Below are 23114 nucleotides of genomic sequence, written 5' to 3'. Positions count from 1 at the left end.
TGGCAACAAAACGAAGTGTGGTGCCATTGCTTCACGGAGAAATTTGATGTTGCAGACAAATTGAAATGCGCCGCAAAAGTTCTGAAAGAAGTTCCGACAATGCAAACGATCTCATGGATGCGTGTCCGGTGCCTGAACATCTGCGCCTGAGCGAGTCTGCATTTAGCGTGATGGCTACCCTATCTGCGGAATGAACGCAGAGCGAAAGGGATGCGGTTCGGTCGGGGATGGGAGCATGAAATGAGCATGTCGAGAGCCGTCGTGACGGAGGGACGACAGCTGCCAAGGACAGCCGGGTCAGAGATAGTGAGGCTAAGTGTGGACAGTCCGGTTCAGCGCCCCGCTCTTCGACCCTGTTGATCAAACATATGGCAGAAGGTCAGCACTGGACGAGCACGTCGTCTACGGCCCCATCGCTTTCATGGCCCGAAAGAGGTTTGATGGGACGGTCGAAGTCGACAGCGAGGGGTTCGCAGCACTGCAGGGTCCAGCGCCGACTCATCGGTGTGACAGCGTCAAGTGACGAGCAATGAGAAGGTCACAAGACTCGAATTATGAGCAAGGTCTGCGACTAGGCACAGCCTGGACGAAACGAGCTTCCACCTCAGGCGGAACTGCAGTAATGGGTTCTTCGGTCTTGTGGCAACGATGCCTTCGTATCGATGCGGTGACGTGAACACATCAACGCAAAGTGTGACGTTGTCACTTTCCTAACTCAGCAAGTTTCATTTTCCCAGACTTGTGTCAAGCCTTCCTTGAGAGCGAACGATCGCCGCTGAACAGCTCTGATCTGAAGCTGCTATTGACATGGGCCGTAACTAGAATGTGAAGTGGCAGCTTTACGCAGACCGTCATAGGGTCGCCATGGTGATGTTTCCGCCACAAGGAGGATCTGTTTGCAAGGCGAGTGAATTGGAACTGGAGACCTAACAATATCGATGTTGCGTCACGTGTTAGGAAGACTCGGTGCCAATTTTGCACGGTTCGCATTCGAGAATCCATCGAGCTGCTTACATCTTCTCCACCCTGACATCCACCACCATCACACCAAAGCAAGGGCATTCCATCCGCAGACGCCCACTCGCAGACTCAGATCAATTCGCCGGAAAGTACGAACAGTCTTGGCTGCCGCACCCCGCGTCAAGAGCTTCAACTCCTCTATCAAAGCAAAGCAGGTCCGTGCAAAGATGGCGACTGCCAATGTGTCCGCTGCGGCGGTGCCTGGAAGCGGCCCGGTCACAATGGACGGCTCTGCTTCCGGAGCTTCTCGCGAGGCTAGGATCGCCACCCACTCCCACATCAAAGGTCTCGGTCTCAGCGACGACGGCACTGCGCTGCCGAGTGCGCAAGGTTTCGTTGGTCAGAAAGCAGCACGAGAGGTAAGACGGCATCCACATTCAGAATCGGGCAGAGGTGCTGGCAGATGGAGGACAACAGATTACTGACCACCCTCATCTCTTTCGCCTCCTTCGAAAACGTGCACAGGCTTGCGGCCTCGTTCTCGACCTGATTCGCATCAAGAAGTTCGCCGGCAAAGCTCTGCTCCTCGCCGGAGGTCCAGGCACGGGCAAGACCGCCCTCGCCCTGGCCGTCTCGCAAGAGCTCGGCCACAAAGTGCCATTCTGTCCCATGGTGGGATCTGAAGTCTATAGCTCGGAAGTCAAGAAGACCGAAGTATTGATGGAGAACTTCCGTAGAGCCATCGGGCTGCGAGTGCGCGAAACGAAAGAGGTGTACGAGGGAGAGATCACAGAGCTGACACCGACCGAAGCCGAGAACCCTCTGTCCGGGTACGGCAAGACCATCGCACACGTCGTGATTGCCCTCAAGACCGTCAAGGGCACCAAGCAGCTGCGACTGGACCCCAGCATCTACGAAAGCATCATGAAAGAGCGCATCAGCGTCGGCGACGTTATCTACATCGAGGCCAACACCGGCGCCGTCAAGCGGGTGGGAAGGAGCGACGCGTACGCGACCGAGTTCGACCTCGAGGCTGAGGAGTACGTTCCGTTGCCAAAGGGCGAAGTGCACAAGCGCAAGGAGGTGGTGCAAGATGTGACGCTGCACGATTTGGACATGGCGAACGCGAAACCGCAGGGAGGACAGGACATCATGAGCGTGGTGGGCCAGCTTGTCAAGGGACGAAGGACGGAAGTCACCGACAAGCTGCGAGGCGAGATCAACCGGGTGGTCGACAAGTACATCGAGCAGGGCATTGCCGAGCTTGTTCCTGGTGTGCTTTTCATCGACGAAGTGCACATGCTCGACATGGAGTGCTTCACCTATCTCAACCGAGCGCTGGAGTCGACGATCAGCCCGCACGTGATCCTCGCCACCAACCGCGGACAGTGCATGGTGCGAGGCACCGAGTACGAGGGTCCAGCATCTGGCACGGGCATCGTCGCTCCTCACGGCATTCCACTGGACCTCTTGGACCGGTGCATGATCGTGCGCACCATGCCCTACGAGAAGGACGAGATCAGGGAGGTGCTACGACTACGAACCAAGGTCGAGGGTCATCTCATCGCCGAGGACGCTCTGGAGCAGCTCACGGAAGAAGGCGTTCGCAGCTCGTTGCGTTTCGCGTTGCAGCTTCTGAGCCCTGCCTCGATCCTGGCCAAGATTGCTGGTCGATCTGAAATCACCACCAAGGAGATCGCGGAAGGCAACGAGCTCTTCATGGACGCACGTCGCTCGGCCAAGGTGCTCATGTCGGTTGGCGAGGCCCCACAAGCCGTGCCGATGGAGACCTCTTAGGTTCGGAGATGGGCCGCACATCTTCGCTCAGTGTACTTGTACAAACGCAAAACAGATTCAAGTTGATCTCTCGAGCACAAGACTTGAATGGAGCGCAGACCGCACGGATGAACAATGAGACTCTTGATGAGATGGCTTCGACGTGCGATACTTTTACAAAGAGGACCATGCTGCGTACAACACTGCCGAAAACGCTCTGAGTTCCTTGGAGTCTGCCAGAGTCTCGATGTACTCGTTGGGCACGCCACGAATGGCCATCTGACTCTGCCGCGAGACCAGAGGGAAGAGAGAGGCCAAGCGGATCCTCTTGCCGTGTTGCATCTCGTCGGTGATCTCCTGGAAGCGCGACTCGAGAGCAGACACGGGCTCGACCTGGATGGAAGCGTCGATCCTGCCCGACTGTTGAATACCGAAAGTGGGATTGAGACTGTCGAAGAAGGTCTCGAAGACGCGGTCGATGCATAGAGCGAGGATGGAGCCAAAGTCTCGGGACTCGATAATGTCCTTTGTCTCGTCGAGGAGAGCACGCAACTTGTGGTTGGTCTGGAGAGAATAGTGAGCCTCGTCTGCATCGAGTGCGCCTGCGCCAACAAGAACGTCAACCTCTTGATCGATAGAGTTGGGGAAGAGGACGTCCAAGAAGTTGGAGCGCTTCCAAGACGGTTGCTCGTCGAGAGAGGTGGAGGCATTGGCAGAGTCATGCTCAATGATGTAGCGCGCATCGTTGAGAAGTGCTCTGAGGTCCGCCATGGAGAGCTGTGCTTTGACCGAGAGCGGGGAGAAGGTCTTTTCGATGGCAGTCGAGACACGATCGGACAAATGATCCCAGCCCTGATGGAGAAACCACCAACTGAAGGTGAGATAGAGGCGTTCGGTGTCGTGATCGAGGCCGCGGGCAGGATTGGACGAGAAAGCTTGCGCGCTCTCTGGGTCGTCAGATTCGCGAGCCAAAGCTTCGACGGAGGTGAGGTAGGCGAACCTGCCGATAAGGTTGAGCTGCATATGAGTCTGAAGGGTCAAGAGGACGACACAGTAGAGCGAGGTGATGGTGCGAGTGAAGGCGGTGAGCTTGAGATCGTTCCAAAGTCGTAGTTTGGACTGTCGGTCTGCGAGGATCTTGTTGCGTTGCTCTTGTGCGTCCGTATGTGAGGGTTCTGCCTTGACTTGAATGGGTGCATCCTGGATCGCTTCGGTCTGAACGACGGATTCCACCGGTTCCGAAGCTGCGTGCGGTGTCGAGTTGGCCTCCATCGCTTCGGCAGTATCTGCTTCTTTCGGTCCGTCGACAATCACGGCGTCGGTCTGACTGGTGTTGGCCTCAGCGTGTGATGTCGTCCCGGTTCCATTCGCGACAAGGACAGGCTGAGGAACAGATGCATCAGGGTTACCGGGAACGAACGATTTCGCCAAAGGATTGAGCTGTGGTGATGGTGCGTCAATCGGTCCGATGGCCACGGATGCTGGCTCCTGCTCGGTCGGAGAGGCGGCTGTTGCAGTCGAAGCTGCTTGCGAATCATCTTGTGCTGGTTCAGTGTACTGCTGCGAAGAATGAGGTGATTCTGTTGATTCGGAGTGGTTGGAAGTTTGGAGTGCAGGCGGTGCGGGCGCGGGAGCAGGAGCCGCTTGTGTGCGCAAGCTTTCGGTCAGCTGCTCGACATTGTGCTTTGAGAATAGCTGATCGCCTAACGTCGGGAGCAGGGCGAGTACGGTGAAAGTACAATCCTCCTGATTCTGGGCGAACCTCCGACGCAGATTCTCCTTTGCGTTCTTGTCGTTGACCAGCTTCTCCTGTACTTGCTGGAACTTGGAGATGGCATACTGTGAGACGAGATAAGCGCCGCCGACGATGCCACCCGTGACGATGAAGAAATTGGACTTGGATGAGAGATAGTTGGAGGTCTTTCTCCACCAGGTTGTCATGATGATGACATGAAGGGATGTCGCTGGATTGCGTTCTTGAGGCTGATGAGTTGGAAGAGGGATGAGAAAGGAAGAACAGACCATCTTTTGGAATTAGAGCTGCCTGGCTGCTCTGCGCTCCACTCCAGTCAAAGTGGTTTTCGTACGGAATCCTTGTCTCAGTCGGGTGAACCGGCTAAGTTGAGTGAGCGGCGAAAGCAAAGAAGGGTTTTGAAAGCGATTTCCTTTTTCTCTCAGAGTCGAATCGACGCGTCTCGCGAGCCAAAGGCGCTGAATCGTGTGGGGTTGGTTGCGTCGTTGGCCGGTCAAAAGCATGTGTTGGAGATGCCAAATTGTCAGATTTGGTTCATGACTGCGAGCCAGTGTTGTTGCTCTTGCATACTAACTCGCTTGCTTGCCGTTCTTCTTCCATCTTCGCTCGACGCCATCTGTCACGCTGATTCACAGCCATCGCTGCGCATAGATACAAGCGACGTGGTCGCTGTTGCTTGCTACTCTCACCAAACATCGACATCAGGGTCCGCCACGGCGCAATCACTTCGACGCACCAGCCACTTTCCTACTTCTAGCAACCATCGATCGTAGCCGATCAGCGCCGCAACCATGAGTAGCGCAGACGTCATAGACGCTCTGTTCGTCAAAACAGTCGACATGGTCCAGTCGCTGCCTAAATCAGGACCAATTCAAACTTCCTACGAGGAAAAGCTGGCGCTTTATAGTCTCTACAAGCAAGCTACCGAGGGCGACGTCTCGTCAAAGCGGCCAGGCATGCTCGACATGCTCGGGAGGGCAAAGTGGGATGCATGGACCAAAGTCAGCGGCTTGCCGCCAAGGGATGCCAAGCAGATGTATGTCGAGTCCATGCTCCGCATTTTGCGACGTTACAGTGACCGACCACAAGCTTCAGCGCTCATTCAAGAACTCGAAAACTTCTCCGGCCAGGTCGCCCAGCGCGTAATGGATGGCTCTCTGGCCCAAGTCGACTCGGATGAAGAGTCTATCACCGATACCGACACAGATGACCAGCAACGTCTCGATCCTACAGGCTTGCATCAGCCCACCTCCGGTCCTTCTCGCCAATCTCAACCTAACCCACCTCGCCATCTAGCTCCCGATGCTCCTTCCGTCACTGGCACAAGCACAGCTGCCACTCGCGGAGGCGGTGGTGCTGCTATCTCCCCCGGTAGAACGCCGATGGCGTCCGAGTCAGAGGACGAGTCTTCCCCAGATGACCGCCTTGGTACTCAGCCTGGCCCCTTCAGGGCGCCCGTTCGCCATCCAAGCTCGCACGCTCCACCTTCGGTTCAGTCGTACCGTCCGCAGCCCAGGGCAGGCTCCATCTCGGCCACAGAGGGGTACAGCAGAGGTCCACCTTCGCGCTCACACGTCTCGACATCGGCTCAGTTCGAACGATCTCGAGGACCGCCATCTTTGCAGGGCGGCTATTCACGTCCTCAGTATGGACCACAGTCGACAGCAGCTTCGGTGGCTGGATCCAACTACCCTCGCCCAGGAGAAGCCGGTCATTACCAGCGCAGCACGTATGCCGCTTCCTCGGTCGGCGGCCGTTCCGTAGGCACACGCACCGGCCCGGTCCCTGTCTACCCACCTCGGCCACCGTCCAATGCAGGCACCGCTCAGCGTCCACCACGCGCCGAAATGGAGACCGCTCTCCAATCCATCCAAGCATCGCTCGCAGCGCTCCACGAACGTCTCAATCGAGTCGAGTCTCGCTCCTCAGCTGGCGGTGCCGATGACCCTCGACGTCCAAACCAGTCGAGTCGCACCTACATCTACAATGCCATCATGAACATCGTCGACGATGTCAAACAACTCATCGGTCTCAATGTCGTCTCGCGCGGTCAACGAACCGAAGCATTGGCGCCCAGCTTCCTTGCCGAGGGTGGTGCAGGCAACAAACGAACCAGTGCCGCCGTCAGTCTGCTCACCTCGCCCGTTCGTATTCTGGTGGCACTTGTCAATCTCAGCGCAAGACTGGCGCTAGACGTCATCAGCCTTGTGCTCGTCTCGAGCTTCTTCTTGTACGGCTTCAAGCGCATCACGGGGAGGGGAGATCCATTGGTCATGATCCGTTTGCTCAAAAGGTTGCAGCAGGCGGTTCTCAGGAGATCGCCAACGGCTAAGAAGCTTGTTGCAGAGGCCGCAAACGCATGAGTCGCCAGAAATAAGACATCTTCACAGCACCGTGCGCTTCATCCATTCAAATGCTTGTGTCAAGTAGGATGAGATTGCAGGGTGTGAGACCAAGATTGAAAGTGACAGTCTAGATCTTGAGAGCGTCCAACTCCTTGAGCAGCTCGGATCTCGAACGCTGCATCTCGAGTGCATCCTGTTGGTTCTCGACCTGCTTGTCCTTCCACCTCCTCATCCTCCACTTGAGACCACGCTCGTTGGTCAGATCCTTGGCCATGAGCAGCTCGATGGGCATGCGGTCGACGTCGTTCCGACTCACACCGTCGGTGAGACGGCCATCGCGCTTGCTCCTGCGTGCATCGAGCCCGCCCTTAGTCGTGGTAGGCGGCAATTCGCCCCAGTTACCTCCGCTGGCAGGGCCCTGTTGTGGGGCAACGTCAAGGTAGTCACGCCACAGGAACGAAAGACCACCCTCGCGACGATGTGCTTCGATGGCGTCGCCGCTGGCCCATTCCGAAGCGGCATCCGTGCGACCGCGAACGGTCTCTGCTGGTGTCGGAGGTTGAGCGATGGGAGGTGGCTTGACGCGAGACTTTTGTGCAAAACCAGCGTAGGTGCCAAAAGCGTCTTCAGGAGCGGCGGAGGGACCGGCATGCTTCTCTGCATCAAGCTGCTTGCGCTCGAGAGTGAGAAGCGCTGCTCGACGTTCGGACTGTGGTGATGTGACGCCTTTGCGCTCCGGCAGCAAAACAGGGTCCTCAGGCCTCCATGGAGCCCACGACTCACCCTCGACGACATTTCGATCGCTCATGGTGGTGTCCAGATGTCTGCGCTTGCCAGGCAGACTTGGCCAGGGAACCTCGACCTTTTCGAAAGCCTTGCCGGTCTCGGAAAACTTCTCGTCGGAGGCTTTGATGGTTGCAAATCGCTTCCACATGTACATGCCCTTGCGTCTGTCGTACTTTGCTGCTGAGCGCGAAAGGCGGACCGCGTACTGATCCGAGCCAGGAATTTTGAGCATGACGTTCGAGTAGTGCACAGGACGAGGGATCTCGGTAGTGTTGGGTCCGTAGCCCTTTTCTGGGTCGAGTGGGTCGACAAAGCGAGGAACAATGTGGCGAAGGACTTTTGGTGCGAGCTTGTTGTTGTCGTCGACGTCTCTGAGCCAGATCCAGTTCTTTTGCCTGTCGATGCTGGTCACAATTCCCTCGCCGCGGATCTTTTCATTCGAGTCGAGACCTTCCTTCTGACCTACTCGGCCACACCTGAGCTTGACATGATCACCCGGAACAATGTTCCAGAAGGGCACGCGATCCTTGGGCTGAACGAACTTGGGACGGTGTGCGGCATGCGAAGGCGCTCTGACGGCGAACTTTGTGCCCTTGATTGGTTTGTTGAGATGGCGCAGTGAGCGCATGACGCCCGAGGTTGTGCTGGTACTCGACATGGCGGGGTCGTCGTAAGTTTGGATCTAGATGGAGAGCAAGGTGGGCGCGATCAACCGCACAGCAAGGATATGGTGTAGTCCTGCCTGGTGGGAAAAGCGACAGCAAGTTTCGCTGTTGACGAGGGCGGTATGCGGTGATACGACAGGAGAGTTGCGAGTGAGATGGAAGAGTGGATCGTGTCCAGATCGTTAGAGCAGGTCGCTTTGCTTAGCCCGACTTCTCAAAATCTTTTCTTCTCAAAGCGACAGGCTGAGATCGAATATTTTAAATCGAAGTTACAAAGGTCTAACAGCGTTTCTTATCTTTTTGAAACTTTCGGCCGTGAACAGTGATCAAGCGACTTTGCTCCCATCAGTCCACGAGAATGACCCCGAAGCGGTCTTGAAAGGTGACACAAGGACGAGCCTGATCATGCGAACCAAGCGAACATGGTGCTGTGGATGGATCTGGCTGTGCTGGGTTTGCCTGAATGAATTCGCCAAGCTTTGTGTGGTACAAGGGTCGAGGTCGCGGTAGGACGCGGTCACATGGACGCGGCTGTGCGCCAAACGAAGTTAGCGGTACCATTGTTGCGTGAGTGCGTTAACTGCCCATTCGCCTCATGCGATCAGTGTGTGCGTCTCATATGAACGCTCGGATAGCCGCTCATGGACAAGGAGAGCATATGGGCACCGGACCATCTTTACCCCGCCGGCTGCCGAGGGTCTGATGTGTCTCAGACTGGTGATTGCGCCCAAACAGCAAAGGGATCGGCGGCTTGACTTTAATTTTGACAGGATTGCCCAAAATCGCCTTTTTTGGAGAGCGCGTTTGGCGTCGTTGATCCTTCATCTTGGCTTGATCTCGCTCCCTCCATCTCTCTTCTCAACCCCACTCCATTCATTCATCGCGGACCTCCCATCACTCTTGCCGACAAAGCCTGCGCGTCATCTGCGCATACGGATCAAGGGGGCTCAAGCGAGTCGACAAGGGAACACACACCAGCTCCTCGTCTGCAGCACCATTGTAGCTCGAACAGAATTCGCCGGTCGGGGCACCCCCTCGTCGTACTGCTGCATACCGCTACTTGACTCGCTCACGCCTCGAACGACGTTTCAGCTTCACCGCTAGACCGGTGTCGGCAGCGTCAATCCTACCTCATGCCGTCAATAGAGGCAAGACTCAAGGCTGCAAATGCCGACCTCGAGCTGGCATCTCCCAAGTCAGATCGCAGGTCCGCCGACGCCGTCTTTCTATCAACCGCCAGCATCACACCTGAGCTCAGCCGCGTCAACTCAACCCCACTCTCATCCGATGCAATAGACTCTCTCGGTCTTCAGACTTCCTCTGACCAAGCAAACGAGCCATCCCCGCAGACCATGGCTCCACCAAAACCTGGTCCCGCAGACACGCTCTATCCCAGTCCTTCCGGCGGCTTCGTCCCTTCGCCAGAGGAGGGGCAAGATTGGAGGCTCAAGTCTCCTCCAGCTGGACGCAACGCCAAGCAATCATCCGCCTCATCTACATCGCCGGCCACATCTTCGCCTTCTTCCAACTCTCGCGCACTTCCCACAGTAGCAGAAGCCAGCTCGCAGCGCCCGCTCCTCAACCCAATAGCTGTTCCGGGCACCTCGACACCCACGCGACCACCGTCTCTGCCATCGTGTCCCGAGACCGCGTCCAAGATCGCCAGCGCCTCCACTGCCACGTCGCCATCCAGACGAAGCTCGCAGGCCTCGAACGCATTCCACTCTCCTGCCCTCCGTCCGGTGTCGACTGCTTCAAGCTCGCGGCATCGGCTGAGCGCTATCTCGCCGCTGACAGAGAGCGCATCAGCGCCATCCGGCAGCGGGGCTGCATCGACGGACAGCGGTGCGACCAACTTGTCGCGCTATTCTACGGCGTCCCAACCTCGTGCTGCCAACTCGGGACTTGGTCACGACGCAAAGTCATCACGTCCGGAATCCACCGTCAGCTTCCAGACAGCCCGAAACGACGACGATGTGGAAGACTCGATACACTCCATCCACGTGCGCGACTTTGCCTTCCCATCCGAGGACCCTCGTCACCACGGACAATTGCTTCCCGAACCACAAGCATCCACTAGTCAAGACGAAATGGACGAGCACGACCACGCCTCAGACGCGGCCGAGGACTTCTACATTGAAGGCGCCGAAGATGAAAATGAATTCGACGGCGACGAGGGCGATCACGCAAACGTGCCAGAAGGCGTATACAAAGTGCTGTACGAGTTCGACCCGGTCTCGGAGCACGAGCTGGCAGTTCAGCCGGGTGATGTGGTGCACGTCGTGGGCTCACTGGAAGGAGGTTGGGCGATCGCAGTCACGAACGGCGATGAGGGCGTCAAGGGTCTTGTGCCAGCCACGTACCTGGAATGGTCCGCTCCGCTGCCAGAATGATGGAGGAATGTTCCTGCGCAAGAGGCAATCACTATACCCTGTTCCACTAAGTCTGTAATTTTGCGCCGAGATGGCCCTTGTACCAATGCACGGATGCGCCTTTGCAGTCCACTTGTCTCAATTGTTCCCGCAGCGCGAAGATTGTGAGCTCTGCAGCGTTGAGACTTGGATCACACTGTCAAACTTTGGCGGACGGAAGAAGGCGCTATCGCGCTTCACGCTCCTCGCCCGGGGTGGTGGACCCTTGATTTTTGGTCGACGATTTCGATGGTGCGTGCGTTATCTTTCACTTGTTCTCACTTCCACCTTGACCTGAACCAACCACACCGTCCCCTGCCGCACGATCTTCATCGGAGACCTTCGGTCACATCATCCCGCACCTCATCGTCATGGTTTCGTATCGGGTGGGCATCCTCACCGTCTCGGACACTGCCTCGTCCGATCCCTCATTGGACCGCTCCGGACCCATCCTCTCCACTCTCCTCACCGAAGCTGGCTTCACCGACATCACCCGCGATGTCTGCCACGACGACCTGCTTTCCATCCGCTCGACAGTACAAGGGATGATCGATCGATCCCATTTCGACCTGGTCATCACCACCGGCGGCACGGGGTTCGGTCTCCGAGACGTAACGCCTGAAGCCCTAACGCCACTGATCAGACGCCAAACACCAGCGCTCACGCACGCACTGACCGCATTCTCCCTGACCAAAACGCCGCTCGCCGCTCTCTCCCGCGGTGTCACTGGGATTCGAAAACGCGAGCACGGAGCAGGAGAGTCGCTCATCGTCGCGCTACCGGGGAGCCCGAAGGCTGTGAAGGAGTGCATGGAGGTGCTTCTCGGCGGGGGGTTGCTAGGGCACGCATTGGAGCTACTCAGCGGCGGGTCCGGGGAGAGGAAACACAAAGAGATGCAAGGCAGTCTACACAGAGCTACCGCTGGGACGGTGGATACTGCGACCGATACCGGCTGTGCTCATCACCACCACCACGGGAAAGGGCTGCACGCCCACTCGGCACCCAAACCACGCACGACCCCCGCCGAACACTCCGAGTTTCGCACCATCGACCCCACGTCCGGGCCGAGTCTACGCCACCGTTCGTCGCCCTATCCGCTGCTTATGCTGGAACAGGCGCTCTCGCTGATCGCAGAGCACACGCCCGCACCCACCCACACAGTGACGCTGCCTGTGGGTACGGAGCTGGTTGGTCACGTGCTGGCGGAAGACGTGTGTGCCACTACCGACCTGCCCCCGGGACCCACGACCAATGTCGATGGATATGCGGTCAATGCTGCCGCCACGCCAGCGGGAGAGTATGACGTGGTGACGCTGCCCACTGTCCAAAGGCGTGGCTTGCAACCAGGTGAAATCATGCGTATCAACACGGGTCAAGGCCTGCCTGCTGGGACGGACGCAGTGGTCATGGTTGAAGATACCGAGCTGGTCTCCGAGGCGAATGGTGAAGAGTTCCGGGTGGCGGTGCTTGCCCAGGTGGATGTGGGGGAGAACGTTCGGGCCAAAGCAAGCGATGTCCAGGCTGGGCAGGTGGTGCTTCGCAAGGGAACAACGATCAGCGCGTTGGGTGGGGAGATTGGTACGCTCGCCTTCCTCGGTCGCTCCTCTGTAACAGTATACCGCAAGCCAAAAGTGGCGATCCTGAGCACGGGGAACGAGCTCATCGACCCCACCTCTTCACCTTCCCCAGCGGGGGCAGAATGGGGATTCACGGTATTTGACGCAAACCGACCTTCCCTTCGCGCAGCCATCACCGGTCTTGGTTTCGACGTACTCGATCTGGGCATTGTCACCGATCACATTCCCACCACCCTCACCGCCCTCCGCCGCGGGCTCTCGGAAGCAGACATCGTCCTCACCACAGGTGGAACGTCCATGGGCGAATCGGACCTGCTCAAGCCACTCATCGAGCGCTCCCTGTCTGGCAAGATCCACTTTGGCCGCGTAGCCATGAAGCCGGGCAAACCGACCACGTTCGCCACCATCGGCGATGACAAGGTCGTCTTCGCTCTGCCGGGGAATCCAGCGTCCGCACTGGTGACATTCTACGTCTTCGTCCTGCCGTGCCTGCGCAAGTGGGCCGGCTACGCGCCAACACGCACGGCGGAGGGCGAGTCGCAGTGGAACCTGCCCAAAGTGGAGGTGGTGTTAGGAGGCGAGATGCGCTTGGATCCCAGACCGGAGTTTCACAGAGTTGTGGTGAGGAGTGAAGGGGACAAGGGTCTGGTGGCGTACAGTACGGGCAGTCAGAGGAGTAGTGGGATGCATAGCATGGCCAGTGCCAATGCGCTGATCGCGCTACCGGCGTTGTCGGCCCCGGGAATGAGGGTGTTGGGCGTGGGGAGCAGGGCGGAGGCCATCTTGCTCGGTCCTGTCATTTGATCTGGAAGCAAACTTCGATCATGCACACCCGCACTTCTGTCTGTTGTCATGCGACATGCGTCAATTGCGTCTTTGTGTCTGCGTTTCAAATGATGGTGTGAATGAGGCGAAAGAGTCTACAAATCGTGAAAGAAGGTGCGCAGCTGGGTGTTGCCCTCGGCGTTGAGGTTGGTTTGGCTCGGGATGATGCCGCTGCTGCTGCTGCTCGTGCTGGAAGCTGTGGTGCGTTGGGATGCTCTCAAGGGCGAACTACCGGCTGACTGGAGTGGGAGGATCCGCGGCCGAATCAACGCGGGTTCTAGCTGTGTCGGGCTCGAGTCCCATGGAAGGGGTTGCGTCTCGTCCGTCTCGGCGTCTCCGCCTGCATAGCTCGAAATGAGATTGGTGACAGTTGTGTCACCACTGTCATCGTCGTCGTCGGAAAGGACGTCTTCCAGGTCCTCGCTTAATCCCTCCCGTCTTGCTTCCGAAGGTTCAGCCTTGACCTTGGACGACGAGACGAACGAGTTGAGGTTGAGCTGCATTCCGTTATTCTGTCGTCGCTCTCCCTTTTTGAGCGCTGCTACGATCTGTCCGAATCGATCTGCACCGCCTGTCAAACTTGGCGCGAGAGAGATCGGGCTGATGGTGGGAAGCGAACGGAGCGGCAGAGTCTGACTAGGGCGTTGGGAGCGAGAGAATGTGGGCGATGCCATGGTGATGTCCTCCTCTTCGTGCTTGATCCGTTGACGCTTTGCGGGAGACGAGGCTCCTCGAAGGTCTGCACGCTGTATTGAGGGTAGGCGGGTAGGCGAGGGTGACGGGGACGAGGGAGCAGACGAGGAGGACGAGGAAGGAAAGACTTTCTGCTGGAGGAGATCTTCATCGTCGGACGGCGGCACCTCTAGTATGGTTGCTTGGAGATCGTCTTCAGGTTGCTGCAGTGCACCGTTTGTTGTCGGTCTGACGGGCGCGTCTAGTTGTTCTTCCTCTTCCTCCTCCCATGGAAGTGGCTGGGTCTCGTCGCGATTTGCATTCACGTCCACTTCGAGGTCGTGTCCGTTGCCCTCTGCTGGCCATGGCAACGGCTGAGTCTCGGACTCTTCCTCCTCTTCTGCCGTCCTCGGCGCGAAAGAGTCGTCAATGACGACACTCTGGCGAAAGGTCGATGGCCCGGCAGTATCGTGTCTAGCCTCTGAGACCGCCCGGCGCTGCCCAGCTGCTTCATCGCCAAGTCGCAACCTCATCGGCTGCAGACTCACCGACCTTTCCGCCAACGATCCACCGCCGAGCTGCGTTTCTAGCGCATAGATCCGTCGGTTTGTCCTCGGAGACCTCAACACTGCCTCGATCTGGCGTGATGCCGCCTGCTTCTGCGGCGAAGAAGCCAGTGCGGCTGCCTCCTTGATCCGATTCTTTCGTGGCGACGCTGCCTTCTGCTGCTCCGCTGCTCTTCCTTTCCTTGGCGACGTAGGCGAGCGAGGTTGCATGCGAGCGTGCGCCTTGGCCACCTGATGCGCCATGTTCGCTTTCTCGGTCTCGAAGATCTCGTCTTTCGATACTCCAGCCAGCCGCTTGAACAAGGCCATCCTCGAATTGTAGTTCTTCTCCCAGGCGGGTGGCGTGAAGTTGGACAGAGACTCCGCCATCAGGGTCGGCTCAAAGGTCGGCGAGGAAGAGGGAGGTTGCTGCTCTACTCGTGCTGGACGTGGTGGTGTGCTTTTGCTTTGAAGGATGCGAGGGTGTGGTTGGCGTCGTGCTTGTACTGACGGTGGTGGCTGCATGGGACGGTGGTTATCTCGACGAACCGGCTCCGGGTCTGATCTGGGAGGAGACGGAGCACGAACAGGTGTTGACGATCTACTGGGGTTGAGTGAGCGCGTGACGCTGCCAAACCGGCCTCGAAGCAGCGAGGCGGCTCGCGCTTCCAGCTCGTCATCCTCCAAAACCGGCAACCCTTTCGCCTCGAGTTCGACACTGGCGGTTCTTCCTCGCGCACGCACGAGACTCGGCGAATCCTGGAATGTGTTCGACCGCGCCAAGTTCGCTGCTGTACCCCTGGGAACTGCTGAAGGGGCCGTGTTGGGCGCAAAGAAGTGCGAAAGCTTCTGCTGCTTGCTCGCAGCTCCGTTTGTCACTGGTGTGCTACGTTTGCCAGCACTTTGCACCGTCAATTTTGGAAGTGAACGTAGCGGAGTGCTCCTTGAACCAGACGGCAGGTTTGTGCGATCGCTCAAGGCGGATCTGGATGCTGATGTCGACCTGATCCATCCTGTAGGCTTGATCGAGCTTGCCGAGGACGAGGAGGAGGACGAGGAAGGCGTAGAGTTGTTGGCGGCGTGCCCTGACGCCGTTTGCCTTGACATCATGCTACCTGCGATGCTGCAGCATTGTTGCCTCGTCAATCTGCAAAGACGGTCGGTGTCAGAGAGCGTGTGTGGGATACTAGAGGAAGGTGTTGGTTCGAGGTCGGAAGGATCCACAGCATGACTGAGCCTAAAACCTTCGCGTGTCGCGCGTTGCTCAGGGTTCGTGACTTTTTGAGGGTCAAAGTGTGGAGGCCTAGTCGATTTTTTCTCAGCTAAAGTGTTAGAGTCTGATCTCACTCCTCTCAAGCTCAAAATCTCCTTCTCACAAGCTGCATTCCTAGACCGTCTCTAGCTTTGTGATGACGCCTGGCCCAAAGCGCAGTCATTCCCGACGCAGCGAGCCGTGTAATATCCTCGTCTGGATCCATCGACTAAGCGGAGACGTTCCATAACTGAGTTCAGCCCCGAGCTCGTGGATAAGGCTGCGAAAAAAGATATGCTTTTGGTGCGAGGGTAGCCGGTGCTCGTGACGATGAACAGCCGAGCAGCGACGTCTAGAGTACAGTTGCGAACGGGGAAGGTGGGCAGAGTTCTTCGCTTGGAAGATTGTCGCTCAGTGCGCAGAGCTCCAGCAGTATTTGAGAGCGCCTGGGATGCGTTCGCCCTTGTCGGCTTGTGTAATAGGTTTGCCTGTACGAAGCAGTCAAAGGAACCAACGTCAGTGATCCATCTCATCTTGCACATCAGCTCTCTGAGTTCCGGGCACTTACCTCTCCAAACGAGCCTTCCCCAAGCCTTGCCATGGTTCCCTCCATCCTTCAACCTGACCTTGGTGACTTCCCAATAGCACAGATGACCCTCGTCCTTGGTCTCCTTGGCGCCCTCTTCGAGCAACTCGGTCACGTGTGCCTTGAGATCCACGTCGTGTTCCACATCCAGACCTTTCGACACCCAGCGGCGCTGTCGGACTCTTGTGCCGACTCCGTCGTTCGGTAGCGCGGACAGCAGCTGGTAGAGGTTCTTGTGAGGTTGAGCCGTTCGTGCGAGCGTAGGTGGCAGATGCTTTTTCGACAGATGCGAGGTCAGGATGTCCGCAGACGAGGATGCCTGAGTGGAGCGCGTGGCTTCCGAGAAGAGCGCTAGTGTCCGTCGAAGCATCTTGAGCGGCGGTGCAGGGTATGATGATGTCGATGAAGGTCGAGGGAGATGGTGTCGAGAAGAAGTGGATTTTGCCAAAAAGTGCCGGCCAGACGTTGCTAACATCTGGGGACTTTTTAGAACGCATCACGTGACGGCTCCAGACCTTCCCCCTGCTTATACTGCTCCTCGTACTTGCTCTCAATCGGCACACAAAGCACACGCTATCAAGGACGGAAGGCAAGCGGAGTACGAAGCAGTCTTACAGGTACAAACATCTCAACGGCGTGACAAAGAGCGAGGCAGGTTACGCGGCACCCGCATTCGCGGCAAGCGCAGCAGCCCCTGCGCCCTTCAACATCATGGCCGCATCCCGTGCCCTCTCGTCACCCGTCGCACCCTCGCCACCCGCGCCTGCTCCCGCACCGGCGTGTCCCTCCTGCAGCAGCTCGCACAGCACCCCCACCACCGCATCTACCTCCTCCGGAGCGATGCCACCACATCCAGCTGCAATGAGCCTCCTGTACGCAGCCATGGTTCGTCCTGTCCCCTGCTCCCTTGCGCGCGAGACAAAGGTGTCCACCAGCTGGTTCTCCTGCTGCTGCACCTGGCCGAGCTGCTGCTTGAGCTCAGCGATGGCGGTCTTGAGGTCTGTTCCTGCAGGCAGGGGGTCGAGGAGCTTCTTGGCGTCGTCCTTGCCCGCTTCACCAGCAAGAGTGTTGCCCGCATTGCTGGCAGAGAGCGCTCCAGGCTCGAGACCAGCTTGCAGTCTCGCGCGCTTGATCGCCTCCTTGCCCTCGGTCCAGCGACGCTCGAGGTCTTCTCGTGCGCGCTTGTTGATGCCGTGCTTGAGCGCAAGCTGCAGCGAATCGACGTGCTTGCGTTCCTCCTCGACACCCTTGGCCTCGTGATGCAGACCCTCGGCCACCTTGGCACTGTCCTCAATCTCGGTCTGGATCTGCTTGAGCAGTCCGTGGGCCTGCGTGAGCTTCTTCTCGGCAGCGGTAATCTCGCTGTCATAGCTGTCCGCGAGGCTGTGCAGCAAGTTGCTCATGAGCGTAACAGCACGGCCGGCGGTGCGTTGACCCGCCTCGGAAGTGTGAAGGGAGGAGGTGGGCAGCATGGGCAAGCCGTCCGCGCCGAGCTCGATACCGGCGGGACCGGTGCGCGAGGGCGAGGATCGGAAGCGCTCATCCTCGATTATGTAGTCTTCCGCGTTCTTGCTCTCCTTGTTGCGGATCTTGGGGTCGGCACCGTGTTCGAGCAACAGTCTGACGAGCCTCTTGGATCGAGCGCGGGCAGCCATGGTGAGTGGCGTCTCGCCCTCATCATCCTGGAAGTTGAGGATGTCGGCCAGCTGGTCTCCGTAGTCTGCGAGGCGGTTGATCATGGTCTCCATGTAGTAGCGTGCAGCGTGCGGCTTGCCTCTGCTGAGAGCGAGGTCGACGACGTGGTGGAAGACGGTGCGGTCGTTCCTGTCAATGTTGAGGATGGACCGGTGAAGCAGCTCGAAGAGTTCGGGGAACTTGCGCAGGTCATAGTTGTTGGAGAACATGGTGGCGCGCATGAGTGCGGTCTGCTGGTTTGTGTTGACGCGGAAGATGTCTGCGCCAGCTGAAAGGAGAAGCTTGACGACACGAATGCGACCCATGGCGCAAGCCCAGTGGAGAGCGGTGTGCTCGTCGTCGTCGATGCTCATGTCCGGGTTGAAGTCGGGCGGAGGGTTGATGAGGAGCGAGGGGACGGTGGTGTTCTCGGTGACAAAATAGTCAAGTATAATGTCGGCGTATCTGGCCTGGTTGTTGGATTCGCGACCATTGAAGCCGGCAGTAGACTGGTTGGCAAAGGCAGCGTTGGCACGGTCAGCAGGCAAAGGGCTGGGTGTGCGAGACGAGCTGCTGATGTCGCTGGGAGACGGGCTCATGCTGCCCTCGGAAGCGTTGTTCTGGGTAGCACCGACTGCCTCGGACTCGGTCTCGATGCTAGTAGCGCGTCGTGAGCGGCCGAGAGCGCCTGCATCGGCGGGCAGAACCTTTTTGGTACGGTTGGAGGTAGAGATGGTGTGCTTGGGAGCGGGAGGCGGCGAGTCGGCAGCTGATGGGACGTAGGAGGTGATAGGCTGGAGAAGACCCTGGATGTTGTAGCGCTCTGCCAACTCGATGGCAATGTCGAGGGGGATCCAAGTGCCCTGGTACTTTCCGTAACCGCCCTGTACCTTTTCGTGGACACCCTTTTGAATCTCTCGCTCGAGCACACGGGTACGCTGCGGCTTGTCGAGACCGACGACCTTGAGGATCTGGGTTGCATTGAGCCAGCTGTCGGAGCGTCTCCTCATGACTGCGACATTGTTGATGATGCACTCATAGACGGGCACGCCCGAGTAGGTGGCCTGTGAGTGCAGATGGCAAGGAGAGGAAGATAGAAGCGAGTCAGTACACTGATGCGTTAATTGAGCGCGAAAGTGATCGCTACTCACCTTGAAGATGGTCTTGTCGCCGCTCATGGTGTCGTCGTGCTGCTGGAGCGCGGGTCAGACTGGATGATGCGCGCGATTCGCAATCGTATGGGCGTGCAGATGGTCGGAACTTGATCGGATGGTGAGGCGATCGCAAAGAAGCACTGCGGGAATGATTGACTGGCTTGTGTGTGCGAGGAAGCTGTTGGGCAAGTGGTAGGTAACCGCTGATCGAGATAATGAGGAAGTGAAGTAGCAGAACGCTTTGTCGGATGAAACGCTGAAGCTGACCTGGAAAGTGTTGGTTGCGTCCTGGCTTGCCCGCTGCGACGGATGAGCTTTGTGTCAGGCTGGAATCTTTGGCTCTGCGCAACTCTGCCTTGCAGCGCTTCGGTCTGAGCTTCTGAACTTGTGAGTGTCCGTGGTGTAAAATGGCTCTTTTCCCTCTCGAGTTTCGTGACGCGACTTTTGGCTCTTCCAGGCGAGGCGGCCGAGTGTTGGTCGCTGAGCCCTTTGAGGTCGCGTTTTCTCAACTAACAGTCCCAATCGATATTACCTAGCCGGCCGACAAGAGGATTCACGTCGAGGCTCGAGAAATTAGACTTTTTAATAGTTGCCCTCTCACGCGAGCAGCCGAGCATTTTTTTGCTTGCAGCTCTCGACTTTTTTCCTTTCTCAGCCAAGGCTGCTCTTTTGTTCAGAAGAAAATTTAGGCTGGCAGTTCAGGGTCGAGTCTCCTCGAGCGGTCACCTGGTCGAGGCTGGACAAGGTTGATTGTTTGATAGGGTGAGATGTCAAACAGGCAGGCAAACGATGCGACATAGGCTCTGGACCATCTCGACCTTCTTACATCCATCAGCTGTTATAGATCACATCACGACAAGGAACTCTCTCCGCAAGTCTAGCCAGAAGCGCAACTCCTCGAACCGACGGAAACCTTTCTCACGGCGCCACCTTTGTTCCCACGCATAGACAAGCTTTTTTGGACTTGCATTCGCAGCTGCCGACTTTGCACGGACGCAGAAGCCCACTTTCCCACCCTCCTCAGCTCTAACTACAGCCTGCGCAATGTCATCGGCTTCATCGGCTGGCTCGGATTCGGAGGACGACCGAATGACCACTCGTTCTGCGCCTGCCACCACCTACCGCCCTATCGCACCGCTTCCACACTCACCCCGTGATACATCGCCATCGGCACGCTCCGCAGCAGCAGACTCGAGCAACCACGCTGAATCATCCATGCATTCCAGACTGCACCAGAGCGACGCTGCGTCCGTAGCCTCGTCCAACTCGAACTCGAACTCCTCGGGAAGCGCCTCTGCAAAGGCAGCTGCGCCTGCTATGCGACACGCCCTCCCACCTAAACCTGTCACTGCCATGCCGGGATCTTCCAACACTGCCGCCAGCTCGTCCTCGTCCGCCGCCATGAACGGTGCCTCCTCGTCTGCGGCAGCCGCAGCCAAAGCCAACAGCGCCAAGCGATCGCGCGTCGACTCCTCCCTCGTCCCCCAGGTTCCCAAGGTCCCCAAAACCGCCACAGAGAAGGAAAACACCCCGCGCCTCATCGTCGTCCTCGAACAAGCCTGTCTTGAGACTTACAAAGTTTCCACGGGCTCCGCCTCCCGAGGTGGTCCCGGCGGCGGCGGACGCAACAACAAGGACGGCGGTGACAAGTACGCCCTTCTCAACTGCGACGATCACCAGCGCGTGCTCGCCAAGATGGGGCGCGACATCGCCGAAGCCCGACCCGACATCACCCACCAGTGCCTGCTCACGCTCCTCGACTCGCCGCTCAACAAGGCCGGTCTGCTCCAGGTGTACATCCACACCGCGAAAGGCGTGCTCATCGAGGTCAACCCGCACGTCCGCATTCCACGCACGTTCAAGAGGTTCTCGGGTCTCATGGTGCAACTTCTGCACAAACTCAGCATCCGATCCGTCGGTGGAAGCGAGAAGCTGTTGAGGGTGATCAAGAATCCGGTGACAGAGCACTTCCCGGCGCGAACACACAAGATCACGCTCTCGTTCGACTCACCCGTGCAGAGACTCAGCGGGTACCTGCCTAGCATTCCTGAGGGCCACAGCATCGCCGTTTTCGTAGGAGCGATGGCACACGGAAAGGATACGTTTGCCGACGGAGTGGTCGACGAGAAGATCAGTATCTCGGAATACTCCTTGAGCGCCAGTGTTGCGTGCGGCAAATTCTGTTGTGCGCTGGAGGACTTCTGGGGTGTCGTATGAGTTCGTCTTCTTGCATGCAATATTTTTCTAAACGATCGCATCGGCGTGTGTGTGTGTGTGTGTGATTCCATCGAGTCTATTGTGGGGGTCAAGTTCTACATGCGTGTCCTCTGAAAGCCTTCCATGTGGGTCGGCAGCACAGCCTGACCGTTCGCCCACGCCTCGACCAACACTCTGGCGATGGCCGTCTGCGGTGGCAGTCTGATCTGCTTCCTCTTCTCCTTGACCTCTGCGTCATCGTTGTGCTCCTTGTCCAGGTTCTCGAGCTCCTGCTTGGTGAAGTGACTCCTCTCCTTGCTCCCGATGACCTCGAGAATCTCCTTCCTCGTATAGAACCGCGCGTCCTCCAACTCGTTATCCAGGTCCAACCGGATATCTTTTTCATTGTCGCTCTTTGCAATGCCGTAAAAGCCCGCCATGAGGTTGGTCGGATACGGCCAGGGTTGGCTGGAATGGTAGATGACCTGGTCCACCTTGATTCCGGATTCCTCCAACACCTCGCGACGGACGGCCTCCTCGAACGATTCGCCCGGCTCGCAGAATCCTGCCAGACACGAGTAGAAGCCCGCCGGCCACTTCTTCTGTCTCCCCAACAACACCTTTTCGCCATCGGGCGAGATGATCGCCATGATAATCACCGGGTCGGTTCGAGGGTAGTGGAAGTTGCTCAGCACTTTCGTCGAGGGACAGACGCCCTTGCCGTCCTCCTCGAACGATGCTGCTCCGCCGGACAAGAACGAGGTAGAGAAGTCGGAACCGGGAGCAGCGTGACCGAGGGAGGAGGAGCATCCGCGCTTGTACCCCGCCCACAGCGAGTACTGCTGACGCGAGCAACCAGGGCAGTACTGGTGTCGCTCGTTCCAGTCGAGTAGCGATTTGGATTGGGCTACGATCGCTGCGTCCTCGACAGGCCAGGTGGCAGCACGGGAGGACGCACGGAGGTCGATAAAGTCGTACTTCTCCTCGTTCTCGAGCTTCTCCAGCAGGGCCTGCATGGGTGACGCTTCGCCGTCTTTGAGGAAGGGCGGGCGGTAGGTAAGGGAGAGTGCGAAGAACGGTGTCCCGGCGGGGGGAGCGTTCGAGTTTGCCGCATCCGAGGTCTTGCTCGTGTCCTTGGCCATCTGACCGGGCAGAGAGGTCTCGCTCAACTTGCTCTCGTCAATGCCCAAGAAGACCAGCGCGAGCCTGCTCGGTCCCACGCCATCCGTAGCGCGGGCAAAGTCCCGGTCGACCTCGCCACCGTTCTTGAGCCCGTACGCCTGGGGACCGAACACAAGCGCATCCCCCTCCTCGGCCTGCGCCCCTCCCGAGGCCTTGACATTCTCCAGAATGTACGGCTTCACCTCGTCCCACCCGAGCGTCGCCAGCAGCCCCTCGTCCTCGCCCGAAGCGTGGCACAAGGGGTTGTTGTTCTTCATCACCACGAAGCGCGTTTCCGGCGATGCGATGGTCGAGTTTAGAAACTCGGTCGAGGTGCGGAGCCATGAGAGACGGTTGAGCTTGGAGCCGGCATAGAAGTTGACGGTTGTAAAGGAGGGGAAGGAGCCCGCTTGGGGGACTGTCGGCGTTTGGGACATCTTGAGGATCGGTCGAGGGATGCGTTGTCTACAAGATGGGGTAGGCGGTGTCGCAAGGAGCGTCGAGACAGAGCGTGCGGTAAGGAGCTTGCTGCGGCCGTGATGGATGGATCGGGCGGCGTTGTAGGTGAGTGTGGGAAGGAGAGTCATACGACTGCTCTCTATGGTAGACCCTCGTTGTATCTCTTCGACGTTGGTAGAAGAAGACGATGTCGTGTGAAGAGGTCAAGATGACCGTGCGAAGATCTCTCTTGCGCCGACGTCACCTAATCTCCTCTCAAAGCGCACCGGCAATACAACTCTGTGTGTCGCCGGCTCATCACGTCACTCTACGCCCCA

At 58.0% G+C, this 23114-nt stretch overlaps 11 protein-coding genes across 11 annotated transcripts; 5 read left to right on the top strand and 6 right to left on the bottom strand.

Moving 5' to 3' along the window:
• Nucleotides 1–1187: 1187 nt before the first annotated feature.
• Nucleotides 1188–2757, top strand: PSEUBRA_003785 (TIP49, C-terminal; the record flags this gene model as incomplete). Its single annotated transcript, XM_016436854.1, has 2 exons — nt 1188–1379; nt 1486–2757. The coding sequence occupies 2 exons, from the start codon at nt 1188–1190 to the stop codon at nt 2755–2757; spliced, it is 1464 nt and encodes a 487-aa protein (XP_016291788.1).
• A 153-nt stretch (nt 2758–2910) lies between these two features.
• PSEUBRA_003784 (Peroxin-3) lies at nt 2911–4677 on the bottom strand (the record flags this gene model as incomplete). Its single annotated transcript, XM_059465161.1, has 1 exon — nt 2911–4677. The coding sequence occupies one exon, from the start codon at nt 4675–4677 to the stop codon at nt 2911–2913; it is 1767 nt and encodes a 588-aa protein (XP_059320588.1).
• A 603-nt stretch (nt 4678–5280) lies between these two features.
• PSEUBRA_003783 (Acyl-CoA-binding protein, ACBP) lies at nt 5281–6852 on the top strand (the record flags this gene model as incomplete). Its single annotated transcript, XM_059465160.1, has 1 exon — nt 5281–6852. The coding sequence occupies one exon, from the start codon at nt 5281–5283 to the stop codon at nt 6850–6852; it is 1572 nt and encodes a 523-aa protein (XP_059320587.1).
• A 109-nt stretch (nt 6853–6961) lies between these two features.
• Nucleotides 6962–8278, bottom strand: PSEUBRA_003782 (Ribosomal protein L2 domain 2; the record flags this gene model as incomplete). Its single annotated transcript, XM_016436835.1, has 1 exon — nt 6962–8278. One exon carries the CDS (start codon nt 8276–8278, stop codon nt 6962–6964), a length of 1317 nt encoding a protein of 438 aa, XP_016291785.1.
• A 1140-nt stretch (nt 8279–9418) lies between these two features.
• PSEUBRA_003781 (Src homology-3 domain protein) lies at nt 9419–10678 on the top strand (the record flags this gene model as incomplete). The annotated part of the gene is made up of 1 exon (XM_016436868.2): nt 9419–10678. The coding sequence occupies one exon, from the start codon at nt 9419–9421 to the stop codon at nt 10676–10678; it is 1260 nt and encodes a 419-aa protein (XP_016291784.2).
• Nucleotides 10679–11067: 389 nt separating this feature from the next.
• Nucleotides 11068–13077, top strand: PSEUBRA_003780 (Molybdopterin binding domain protein; the record flags this gene model as incomplete). The annotated part of the gene is made up of 1 exon (XM_016436865.1): nt 11068–13077. One exon carries the CDS (start codon nt 11068–11070, stop codon nt 13075–13077), a length of 2010 nt encoding a protein of 669 aa, XP_016291783.1.
• A 116-nt stretch (nt 13078–13193) lies between these two features.
• On the bottom strand, nt 13194–15422 carry PSEUBRA_003779 (uncharacterized protein; the record flags this gene model as incomplete). Its single annotated transcript, XM_059465159.1, has 1 exon — nt 13194–15422. One exon carries the CDS (start codon nt 15420–15422, stop codon nt 13194–13196), a length of 2229 nt encoding a protein of 742 aa, XP_059320586.1.
• A 556-nt stretch (nt 15423–15978) lies between these two features.
• Nucleotides 15979–16523, bottom strand: PSEUBRA_003778 (uncharacterized protein; the record flags this gene model as incomplete). Its single annotated transcript, XM_016436849.1, has 2 exons — nt 15979–16055; nt 16136–16523. 2 exons carry the CDS (start codon nt 16521–16523, stop codon nt 15979–15981), a joined length of 465 nt encoding a protein of 154 aa, XP_016291781.1.
• Nucleotides 16524–16809: 286 nt separating this feature from the next.
• On the bottom strand, nt 16810–19005 carry PSEUBRA_003777 (KilA, N-terminal/APSES-type HTH, DNA-binding; the record flags this gene model as incomplete). Its single annotated transcript, XM_016436842.1, has 2 exons — nt 16810–18891; nt 18979–19005. 2 exons carry the CDS (start codon nt 19003–19005, stop codon nt 16810–16812), a joined length of 2109 nt encoding a protein of 702 aa, XP_016291780.1.
• Nucleotides 19006–20025: 1020 nt separating this feature from the next.
• On the top strand, nt 20026–21198 carry PSEUBRA_003776 (Ribosomal biogenesis, methyltransferase, EMG1/NEP1; the record flags this gene model as incomplete). Its single annotated transcript, XM_016436858.2, has 1 exon — nt 20026–21198. The coding sequence occupies one exon, from the start codon at nt 20026–20028 to the stop codon at nt 21196–21198; it is 1173 nt and encodes a 390-aa protein (XP_016291779.2).
• A 95-nt stretch (nt 21199–21293) lies between these two features.
• Nucleotides 21294–22775, bottom strand: PSEUBRA_003775 (NUDIX hydrolase domain protein; the record flags this gene model as incomplete). The annotated part of the gene is made up of 1 exon (XM_016436839.1): nt 21294–22775. The coding sequence occupies one exon, from the start codon at nt 22773–22775 to the stop codon at nt 21294–21296; it is 1482 nt and encodes a 493-aa protein (XP_016291778.1).
• Nucleotides 22776–23114: the final 339 nt, after the last annotated feature.

Source organism: Kalmanozyma brasiliensis (genome assembly GCF_000497045.1).
Source record: "Kalmanozyma brasiliensis GHG001 unplaced genomic scaffold PSEUBRA_SCAF25, whole genome shotgun sequence".
Lineage (NCBI taxonomy): Eukaryota > Fungi > Basidiomycota > Ustilaginomycetes > Ustilaginales > Kalmanozyma > Kalmanozyma brasiliensis.
Note: the sequence above shows the minus strand (reverse complement) of the source record. Positions and strands in the feature narration are given on the sequence as shown.